Raw genomic sequence first — 12,059 nt, 5'->3', positions numbered from 1 at the left:
TGCAAGCAGTTGCTCCAGACGCCACTTCGGTACACTGCAGCATCCCCCGAGAGGCTCTTGCTGCCAAGGGAATGCCTGACAGCTTGAAAGACGTTTTGGACACTACAGTGAAAACGGTTAACTTTGTTAAAGCAAGGCCCCTGAACTCTCGTGTATTTTCTGCATTATGCAATGATATGGGCAGCGACCATGTAACGCTTTTACAACATACAGAAGTGCGCTGGTTATCAAGGGGCAAAGTATTGACACGTTTTTTTTTTAAATTGAGAGACGAGCTTAAAGTTCTTTACTGACAATAATTTTCACTTGTTTGACCGCTTGCATGATGATGAGTTTCTCATTTTTTTTCTTTTTGAAAATTATTTTACTCCTTTTTTCTCCCCAATTTCGTGGTATCCAATTGGTAGTAGTTACAGTCTTGTCTCATCGCTGCAACTCCCGTACAGACTCGGGAGAGGCGAAGGTCGAGAGCCATGCGTCCTCCGAAACACAATCCAACCCAATTGTATGATTTTGTGTGTGCAAATGAACTCAAGCTTACGGACAATGTCAAATGTGACACAGCAAAGCACCTGAGTGAGCTGGGTGCGCAATTACGCAGCTACTTTCCCGAAACGGACGACTCAAACAACTGGATTATTATTATTTGTGCCCTGGTCCGATAAGAGCTCTTTGTCACTTCCCACGAGCCGGGTTGTGACAAAAACTCACACTAATTCTTATGTTTAACAAATGTATCGCATCGTGTGTGTGTGGCAGGCTTACAATGATGGCAAAAAACAACATTTGAGAGTGCGCTGACCCTGATGCTGGAGGGGGTACGCAGCTGGAGATGTAATGTTTGAAGGGGTAGGGGGAAATAAAACGTTTGGGAACCACTGCTCTACACTATACTTGCTTGTTTTGTCAAACTGAAATTAGGCAAATTTTGGAATTTTAGCAACCAGGAAAAGGCAGAGCGATTTCTGCCTAGTGCATCTTTAAAGCAAATGATGATCTCTAAACCTAGGGAAATGTGAAAATATTACACTATTATTATAACAGTATTTAAGATATTGAATATTCTTACCTTCACATTCTGGCCAGCAGCCTTTCTAGCAACGAAACTCTCAGGCATTCCAACTGCTGCACACATTTTTTGCTCCGCAGCGGACAACATTGTGAACTGGAATTGATGAGCAAAAAAATATATATTTTACACAATAATTGTTATGCTAAATACTAGGGCTGTTACAATACCAGATATTCAGCGGTATCGTGGCAAAGAAACAAAACATGAAGCGGACCATATTTCCTGAGGAAAACAGTCCTAATGTTGGAAACAAGCAGCCTTATGTTGTTGTCAACCAGAATCAAACGTTTATTTTCCAAGCTAGAGCACACAAGATTTTACATACAGTAGGTTATTAAACCAATGAGTTTAGACTGCTTTGTGTTTTCCTTTGCGGTGGAAAATCAGGTATCGTAGTTTTGCGATACTGGTATCGTAAAGAGCCTACTAAATACTGCAGAAGATAAACAATTACACAAAACAACATGCATTTCATTATTTCATAGATATTGTCAAACACACCCAAAATGCATAAAATAAAAAAACATGTATGAGGTATTTTACCTACCAATCTACATCTAATGTAGAAAACCAAGAAGCACATAAAAAAGTATATACACTACTGTTGAAAAGTGTGGGGTCACTTAGAAATGTCTTCGTTTTGAAAGAAAAGCTCATTTTTTGTCCATTATAATAACATAAAATTGATCAGAAATACAGTGTGGGCATTGTTAATGTTGTAAATGACTATTGTAGCTGGAAACGGCAGATTTTTTATGGAATATCTACATTGGCGTACAGAGGCCCATTATCAACAACCATCACTCCTGTGTTCCAATGGCACGTTGTGTTAGCTAATCCAAGTTTATCATTTTAAAAGGCTAATTGATCATTAGAAAACCCTTTTGCAATTACTTTAGCACACCTGAAAATGGTTGTTCTGATTAAAGAAGCAATAAAACTGGCCTTCTTTAGACTAGTTGAGTATATGGAGCATCAGCATTTGTGGGTTCGATTACAGGCTCAAAATGGCCAGAAACCAAGACCTTTCTTCTGAAACTCGTCAGTCTATTCTTGTTCTGAGAAATGAAGGCTATTCCATGTGAGAAATTGCCAAGAAACTTTAGATCTTGTACAACGCTGTGCACTACTCCCTTCACAGAACAGAGCAAACTGGCTCTAACCAGAATAGAAAGAGGAGTGGGAGGCCCCGTTGCACAACTGAGCAAGAGGACAAGTACATTAGTGTCTAGTTTGAGAAACAGACGCCTCACAAGTCCTCAACTGGCAGCTTCATTAAATAGTACCCGCAAAACACCCGTCTCAACGTCAACAGTGAAGAGGAAACTCAGAGATGCTGGCCTTCTTAGCAGAGTTCTTCTGTCCAGTGCCTGTGTTCTTTTACCCATCTGAATCTTTTCTTTTTATTGGCCAGTCTGAGATATGGCTTTTTCTTTGCAACTCTGCCTAGAAGGCCAGCATCCCGGAGTCGCCTCTTCACTGTTGACATTGAGACTGGTGTTTTGCGGGTACTATTTAATGAAGCTGCCAGTTGAGGACTTGAGGCGTCTGTTTCTCAAACTAGACACTCTAATGTACTTGTCCTCTTGCTCAGTTGTGCACCGAGGCCTCCCACTCCTCTTTCTATTCTGGTTAGAGCCAGTGTGTGCTGTTCTTTTAAGGGAGTAGTACACAGAGTTGTACGAGTTCTTCAGTTTCTTGGATTACATTAAAATGGCGCCGGAAGAAATGCGAGCAGTTTTACGGGCGCCCAACCAATTGTGCTATTATGTGGGGGGTTTTTGCGTTATTTGTAACTTATTTTGTACATAATGTTTCTGCAACCGTATCTTACGGCAAAAAAAGAGCTTCTGGATATCAGGAGAGCGATCACTCACCTAGGATTAGACAAAGATTTATTCGTCAACAAACAAGACGCACAAGACATTCTCCAAACACCCGGCAGGACCGACATCCATGTTATTTGCAAGAGGAAGCGACACAGGTACAGAGGACAAAGAGCCGGATGCCTGGTCAGGACCCGAAAAAGGCGAGTGGGAAAGCTGCCGTTACCGTCAATACTACTCGCCAACGTGCAATCATTGGACAATAAACTAGACGAGGTACGATCACGAGTATCCTAACAACGGGACATCAAAAACTGTAATATCCTATGTTTCACGTAATCGTGGCTGAATGACGACATGGATATACATGCTGCACCGGCAAGATAGAACAGCACACTCCGGTAAGTCAAGGGGGGGCGGTCTGTGCATATTTGTAAACAACAGCTGGTGCATGAAATCTAAGGAAGTCTCTAGATTTTGCTCGCCTGAAGTAGAGTATATTGTGATAAATTGCAGGCCACACTACTTGCCTAGAGAGTTTTCAGCTATACTTTTCGTGGCTGTTATTTACCACCACAGACAGATGCTGGCACTAAGACCACACTCAGTCAGCTGTATAAGGAAATAAGCAAACAGGAAATCACTCACCCAGAAGCGGCGCTCCTAGTGGCCGGAGACTTTAATACAGGGAAACTTAAATCAGTTCTACCAAATTTCCATCAACATGTTAAATGTGCAACCAGAGGGAAAAAAAATTCTAGATCACCTGTACTCCACACACAGAGACGCGTACAAAGCTCTCCCTCGCCCTCCATTTGGTAAATCCGATCACAACTCTATCCTCCTGATTCCAAGCAAAAATTAAAGCAGGAAGCACCAGTGACTCGGTCTATAAAAAAGTGGTCAGGTTAAGCAGATGCTAAACTACAGGACTGTTTTGCTATCACAGACTGGAACATGTTCCGGGATTCCTCCGATGGCATTGAGGACTACATCACCACATCAGTCACTGGCTTTATCAATAAGTGCATCGAGGACATCGTCCCCACAGTGACTGTACGTACATACCCCAACCAGAAGCCATGGATTACAGGCAACATTCGCACTGAGCTAAAGGGTAGAGCTGCCGCATTCAAGGTGCGGGACTCTAACCTGGAAGCTTACAAGAAATCCTGCTATGCCCTGCGACGAACCATCAAACAGGCAAAGCGTCAATACAGGGCTAAGATTGAGTCATACTACACCGGCTCCGATGCTCGTCTTATGTGTCAGGGCTTGCAAACTATTACAGACTACAAAAGGGAAGCACAGCCGTGAGCTGCCCAGTGACACGAGCCTACCAGACAAGCTAAATCACTTCTATGCTCGCTTTGAAGCAAGCAACACTGAGGCATGCATGAGAGCATCAGCTGTTCCAGGCGACTGTGTGATCATGCTCTCCGTAGCCGACGTGAGTAAGACCTTTAAACAGGTTAACATACACAAGGCTGCGGGGCCAGACGGATAACCAGGATGTGTTCTCCGGGCATGTGCTGACCAACTGGCAGGTGTCTTCACTGACATTTTCAACATGTCCCTGATTGAGTCTGTAATACCAACATGTTTCAAGCAGACCATCATAGTCCCTGTGCCCAAGAACACAAAGGCAACCTGCCTAAATGACTACAGACCCGTAGCACTCACGTCTGTAGCCATGAAGTGCTTTGAAAGGTTGGTAATGGCTCACATCAACACCATTATCCCAGAATCCCTAGACCCACTCCAATTTGCATACCGCCCAAACAGATCCACAGATGATGCAATCGCTATTGCACTCCACACGTGAGAATGCTATTCATTGACTACAGCTCAGCGTTCAACACCATAGTTCCCTCAAAGCTCATCACTAAGCTAAGGATCCTGGGACTAAACACCTCCCTCTGCAACTGGATCCTGGACTTCCTGACGGGCTGCCCCCCGTGGTAAGGGTAGGTAGCAACACATCTGCCACACTGATCCTCAACACTGGAGCTCCCAGGGGTGCGTGCTCAGTCCCCTCCTGTACTCGCTGTTCACCCACGACTGCATGGCCAGGCACGACTCCAACACCATCATTAAGTTTGCAGACGACACAACAGTGGTAGGCCTGATCACCGGCAACGACAAGACAGCCTATAGGGAGGAAGTCAGAGACATGGCCGGGTGGTGCCAGAATAACAACCTATCCCTCAACGTAACCAAGACTAAAGAGATTATTGTGGACTACAGGAAAAGGAGGACCGAGCACGCCCCCATTCTCATCGACGGGGCTGTAGTGGAGCAGGTTGAGAGCTTCAAGTTCCTTGGTGTCCACATCAACAACAAACTAGTATGGTCCAAACACACCAAGACAGTCGTAAAGAGGGCACGACAAAGCCTATTCCCCCTCAGGAAACTAAAAAGATTTGGCATGGGTCCTGAGATCCTCAAAAGGTTCTAGAGCTGCAACATCGAGAGCATCCTGACCGGTTGCATCACTGTCTGGTATGGCAACTGCTCGGCCTCTGACCGCAAGGCACTACAGAGGGTAGTGCGTACGGCCCAATACATCACTGGGGCTAAGCTGCCTGCCATCCAGGACCTCTACACCAGGTGGTGTCAGAAGAAGGCCCTAACATTGTCAAAGACCCCAGCCACCCCAGTCATAGACTGTTCTCTCTACTACCGCATGGCAAGCGGTACCGGAGTGCCAAGTCTAGGACAAAAAGGCTTCTCAACAGTTTTTACCCCCAAGCCATAACACTCCCGAACAAGTAATCAAATGGCTACCTGGACTATTTGCATTGTGTGCCCCCCCCCCAACCCTTCTTTTTACGCTGCTGCTACTCTCTGTTTATCATATATGCATAGTCACTTTAACTATACATTCATGTACATTCTACCTCAATTGGGTTGACCAACCAGTGCTCCCGCACAGTGGCTAACCGGGCTATCTGCATTGTGTCCCACCCACCACCCACCAACCCCTCTTTTACGCTACTGCTACTCTCTGTTCATCATATATGCATAGTCACTTTAACCATATCTACATGTACATACTACCTCAATCAGCCTGACTAACCGCTGTCTGTATGTAGCCTCGCTACTTTTCTAGCCTCGCTACTGTATATAGCCTGTCTTTTTACTGTTGTTTTATTTCTTTACATACCCATTGTTCACCTAATACCTTTTTGCACTATTGGTTAGAGCCTGTAAGTAAGCATTTCACCTGTTGTATTCAGCGCACGTGACAAATAAACTTTGATTTGATTTCTCACATGGAATAGCCTTCCTTTCTAAGAACAAGAATAGACTGACGAGTTTCAGAAGAAAGTCCTTTGTTTCTGGCCATTTTGAGCCTGTAATCGAACCCACAAATGCTGACTCTCCAGATACTGAACTAGTCTAAACAAGGCCAGTTTTATTTCTTCTTTAAATCAGAACAACAGTTTTCAGCTGTGCTCACAATTACAAAAGGGTTTTCTGATGATCAATTAGCCTTTTAAAATTATCAACTTGGATTAGCTAACACAACGTGCCATTGGAACACAGGAATGATGGTTGCTAATACATGGGCCTCTGTACGCCTATGTAGATATTACATTAGAAATCTGCCGTTTCCAGCTACAATAGTCATTTATAACATTAACAATGTCTACACTGTATTTCTGATCAATTTTATGTTATTTTAACGGGCAAAAAAAATGCTTTTCTTTCAAAAATAAGGACATTTCTAAGTGACCCCACACTTTTGAACGGTAGTGTATATATTATTAAAAATAAAGAATTAAGAAGCACATAAAGGCTCTAACCTATCTGAAGTAGATCATCCAATCAGGCTTGCACTGGGAGACCATGTCATAGGGTGTTACCAGGCAGACCAGGTGGAGGAAACTATCCAGCATCAGGCTCTCCAGGCCTTTAGACAGCTCTCTATACAGGACCCCAGAGTAGGTCAGATCCACTGAGCCTGAGGAGGAGAGGGCAGACATACTTAAGACTGTAGGATTGATTCATAGAAAAAGCATGTCTCTGTAACAGGATTGAGATGGATTCCTAAGCATGAAACACACCGAGAATCTCACTGTCAATAGACTGGCGATAGGCACTTATCACACTGGGAGGCCGTTCCTTCTCTTGCTAAAACAAAAGCGGTACCTGCTGCTTGCCGGGTGAAGAAAATACAATTTCTACTTGCAGAATCGCAATGCTCGTCAGCGGCCAACAACTTGACTTTGAGCCAAAACAAGAGCATGAACCCCCACGTGGAAGAGCAAATAGCAGTGACAACAAAAAGGAAAAAGAGGGCATTTTCTCCATACATCCTTGGATGAGCCAGTCACACTTCATATGCGATGTAGGCTATGGGATGGTAGCTAGCTAAATGCACAGACGCAATGCACGCAACACTAAATACTCCCTCCAAGCTAGCTAACCAATGTAGCTAGTATTGATATTATAATTATTTAAAAACAACTGTGGCCATCTGGCTAGTATCAACAAGGGCTTTCTACAAAATAGCAAGATTAGCACAGCTAGCTAGCTAACTAACAATGTCCTGGTATGGGAATAGAAATGGAATTAACACCAGCTCTGGAGTGTTTGAGAGTAGTTCACCTTTGTAAGTAGCTCTTCCTAGCTTGGTGACCTGCAGAGTCCTATCCTGTGGCTCTGTGGACACAGTGACAAGGCCTTTCTCTTTCAACAGCTCAACACACTCCTGTGTCACCTCCCACAGGCTCCTCTCCAAGCACACCTGTTTCTTCTGGACAGACAACAACGTGCCATCCATGAAGTCCATGACCTGCTCTAAGCTGTTCGTGATCTGAAGGGAGACAAAGAAAACAAACACAAAAACCATATCATCAATTCATTAATTAAGACCAAGTTCTTTGCTAAAAATATACATTAAAAAAAGAAACTGGATTTTTCTGGAATTCACTTATGGATATTCTTCAAGAAGTGCTCACATTTAATCCAATGACTGACAGGATGAGACTCAGGACACCCATTCCGTTATCATGCATTAGGTTGCTTTTACAGATCTCCATTGGCACGGACACAAGCTTTTTGACCTGAAAATAAAAAAAGGTGGACAGGAACAATGCATTAGATGAGTCTGTCAGAACGTGCAAACACCTGATGTCAGTACATAGTACTACATGCACATGTTTACGGTTGTTGCTCTTTACCATGACTTTGTCTTTGTCCTGTAGGATGAGGATGCTCTCTCCATGAGTGTCTATCCCGGCCCGTCCAGCACTCCACACCATCTGCTTGTACTGGCTCCTCTTCAGGAAGTCTACTGCCATGTACGGAGAACGCAGAATCACCCTGGTTCAAACACACAATGATGGATCCAATTAAGTCTATAAGAACTGTCATTATCTAACACAGAGATGCAACTTATGTTATGACATGTCGCATGTGAGAACAGCTGTTCCTAGTAGCCTTAGTAGCAGTAAAGTAGTCTGAGACAGGTTAGCTTCTTTGCTTTGGCTTACCTCTGAGCAGGTAGGTTGATCCTGGCAGCCAGTGTGGAGGTGCAGATGAGGAGACAGAGAACCCCAGCAGAGTAAGCCTCTTCCACCAGCTTCCTCTCCTCACTGGTCAACCCACTGTGGTGATAGGCCAGGCCGTACGGCACTGTCTTCTTGAGCACCGGACACAGGGAGCCGTTCCCACTGCTCCTTAGCTCCCCCAGCAACACAGCCTTCTGCCTGCATGCACTGGATAAAGTCCCTGGAGAATTCAAGAAGAAGTGGCATGTTGGATCAATCACAATCCACACAATCACAGCCACTGGACAGGCTTACCATGATTTGGAATACAGAGAGGAGGGATACAAAGATATGTCTCTTACTTTTTCATGTATTTGCAGATCATCTCAGCCATGTTCTCACAATTTTTCTTGGTGGGACAGAAGACAAGGCACGACTGGCTTGGAATGACCTCAGTTACCAAGGCAACAATATGATCCTGATCGATCTTCTGTATTGCACTGGAGTACTGGAAAACAGAAGGATTAGTCAGGTGTTAAGACTTCAAATACAATGTGTCAGCCTTCAACAGCCGACTGCCTGGTACTGGAGACAAGTATATATTTCATTATAAACCGGGTAGTTAGAGCCCTGAATGATGATTGGCTGAAAGCTGTGGTATATCAGACCGTATACCACGGGTAAGACAAAGCATTTATTTTTACTGCTCTAATTATGTTGGTAACCAGTTTATAATAGAAATAAGACACTGATAAGAGAATTATCTAATAAAGGCAAATGAATTAATAATCCATTATTAATTAGAAGTTATGTAGCATGGGTATATATAGCCTGTAGCAAGAGTAACTAAAGTGTTAAGTATAAGTCTCATGAGATTGACGAGGATAAGAGAGAAATGGAGGTCTGTGTGTTTAAGTAAACATAAAGAACTGTTAAACTGTGGTTGACCTGACCTAGCTTGAACCCTCCAGGTTTCTCTAATCTCATTGTACTAAAAACTGTCAGCTGGGTAAGAATTTACGGTGTTGAGAGTTCTGAGGAAGAACAATGAACTCTCCTTAGTGTGTTATGTGTGTGTGTAAATGAGGAGCCTGGTATATAATAGATGTTTTGTGTATGTTGGGCAGAACGTTCTCTGAATAAAGCCGAATGAACCTTTTGCAGAAAGCTGAGTCCTTGCCTAATTATTTAACCCATTGTCTTACAAACCTTGGGAATTAGTCAAGGCTTATTGATTGTTGATTATTATCATTAAGATATAAAATTCCATTAACAGACACCTCGGTGTTTGTGGTATATTACCAATATACCACGGCTAAGGGCTGTATCCAGGCACTCCGCGTCATAAGAACAGCCCTTAGCCGTAGTATATTGGCCATATACCACACCCCCCTCAGGCCATATAAAATATGATGACTCTTCAAAATAAAATGGATGAACATACCTTAAAGTTTAGGAGCCGAGAGAACCTGAAGCACTCCTCCTCTTTTGGCTCCACCTCGTATATGCTGTCCTTCAGTTTAACATACTCCATAAGCTCGACCTGAAACATAAACACCATGGCTATCAGTGGCCTACAATCACAGAGACAAAGCAGTGCACAACCCGCAGTCTAACTTGTATCCATTTTAAGTGAGGTTTCAAAGAATATATATGTTGGTGATTTTCATGTTGCATGTAGACTCTCACAAACAAGAAGTAGGCATACCACAGAGGATAAAATAGCATTGTGTATATCAAGCCTATGGTTAGGAAATTACAAACCGGTCTGAAGTCATTAGTGTAGTTATCTGCGCTCAGAAACCTCTGAAGATCTTGGACATTGCCCAGAGTAGCACTCATTCCAATGATCTGAGTTGACTCTGTGTAAAGGAGAAAATAAATGTTTCAAAAGAATCTCCATGAACATGATGAGAGTAAGAATAGCAGTCACACTTACTGTTGACATAGAGCACTTTGGCTAGAGTCATCTCAATGATAGCTCCTCTGCTACCATCACCCAACATGTGGAGCTAATAAAAACAGATAAATAATTAGACACTACTGTACAATATAATTGATTGCATCAAATACACAATGCATCAGAGGATTCATTTTTTGTGTTTAGTGAGTGGCTATTCTATATTTGCCAATGATAATGTCTTAGATGTTTATGTACTAAGATATTTGCATACCTCGTCAACAACCACCAGCCCCACATTGTCCAGTCTGTTGGCCTCTATGAGGGAGTTGATCAGGCTGTGGGCCTTCTCTATGGTGGCGATGTACAGGGACCTCTTGCCACTTCTCTTCACTGGAGGGAACCTGCCCTTACTGCCAGCATACTCCTCCACCATGAAGTCCAGCTCCAGGTCAAAACTGGCCAACCCTCAAACCTTGAAATGCATGCAGATTTGCCATTGACATGAGTTTTGTGACAATTTCCCAACCCAAATGTGACCTTGAATACTAAAATGTTGGATTATAATTCCTGTGTAGTTGGATGAAAGAGGAATTATAGATATTTTGTAAACATAAAATAATGACCACAATACCTTCTCCTGCACTAGAGATATGTATGGCAAGATGAAAAGGGCATCCCTCTTTCTGCTTAGAAGCTCTTTGAGGATGAGAATCTCAACCACCAGAGTCTTCCCACCGCTGGTGGACAGAGAGTAGATGAGGTTTCTCCTCTGCTGAACTGAGTCCAGGTTTAGACAGTTCTTCTGCCATTCTGAAATAGAAGAGAGCATTGATTATGATCCTCTGTAATATGAAGCAGGGCAAGAAATCCAATTACTCAAGACAACCACACACTTTTAAAACATGGTAAAATTGACACAGAACTACAGTGAGGACATGCAATTAGACAGGGAAATGTGGTAGAAAGCTATTCACCATATAAATCTTTGATTCCTTTGAGATTACATATCAGCGCCTTCACTTTGGTGGGAAGACCGAAGAAAGGCCTAAGGTCCATTTTCTCCATGGAGACAGATTCCATAGCCTGCATGGCAACACTGATCTCCTCTGTAACTACGGCCTCCTTCTGCATTGCAGTCCGTGAGACACTAGAAGGAGCTGCTGCATTAACGAGCATGGCTCTCTTCAGATGATCTGACATGCTCTTCCTCGCCTTGGGGACCACACCTGCATTGTGCCTCTCATTTCCATCTTCAGTGCTGATAGACTCAGGACGTCTCGTAGGCGTGGACATTTTGTCCCCATCTGGACAGCAGATCCGCTCTGCTGTTTGGAGAGAGTCCTGTTGAAAGGCGAGCTGTGAGCTTTGCATGTCTAAAAAAGTAATTACTGAAGCCCTTCAGGATTGAGTCTGTCATTGAGTCATCACGTGATTTTTTCAGATAGTTGTAGGTTGAAGACTTCAGTGAGGTGAAGTCAGGGTTCTCATGCTGCAGAACCACAGGGCATTGGTAGCTGGTTGCATGGTCAATGTCATGACATCTCATGTTCTGCTCCTCTCTATCCAGCTTGGCCAGGAAAGAGCTGTCACCTACAATGATGTCATAGTCCCCAAATAAATCCTCAGTGTCACTACAGTACTGCAATTTTTTTTTAAACTGTTAATACATGTGTAACGCACTACTAGACAATATATGATCAGACCACAAACAGTGTACTGTACGGTTGATATGTTAGCTACCCACCTCACTGAACTTTGCA

At 43.4% G+C, this 12,059-nt stretch overlaps 1 protein-coding gene across 1 annotated transcript; it reads right to left on the bottom strand.

The window, feature by feature from the left end:
* Nucleotides 1-999: 999 nt before the first annotated feature.
* On the bottom strand, nt 1,000-11,592 carry LOC106568159 (helicase POLQ-like). The gene is given in 14 exon segments (XM_045692783.1): nt 1,000-1,005; nt 1,070-1,165; nt 6,708-6,865; nt 7,513-7,720; nt 7,866-7,970; nt 8,088-8,229; nt 8,400-8,612; nt 8,614-8,637; nt 8,759-8,904; nt 9,841-9,939; nt 10,161-10,258; nt 10,336-10,408; nt 10,571-10,764; nt 11,304-11,592. Coding segments are annotated over 14 exon segments (1,851 nt in total).
* Between the last annotated feature and the right edge of the window lie 467 nt (nt 11,593-12,059).

This window comes from Salmo salar, chromosome ssa13, assembly GCF_905237065.1.
Source record: "Salmo salar chromosome ssa13, Ssal_v3.1, whole genome shotgun sequence".
In the NCBI taxonomy this organism is placed as follows: Eukaryota; Metazoa; Chordata; class Actinopteri; order Salmoniformes; family Salmonidae; genus Salmo; species Salmo salar.
The sequence above is the reverse complement of the archived record's forward strand: the minus strand, read 5'-3'. Positions and strand labels throughout refer to the sequence as shown.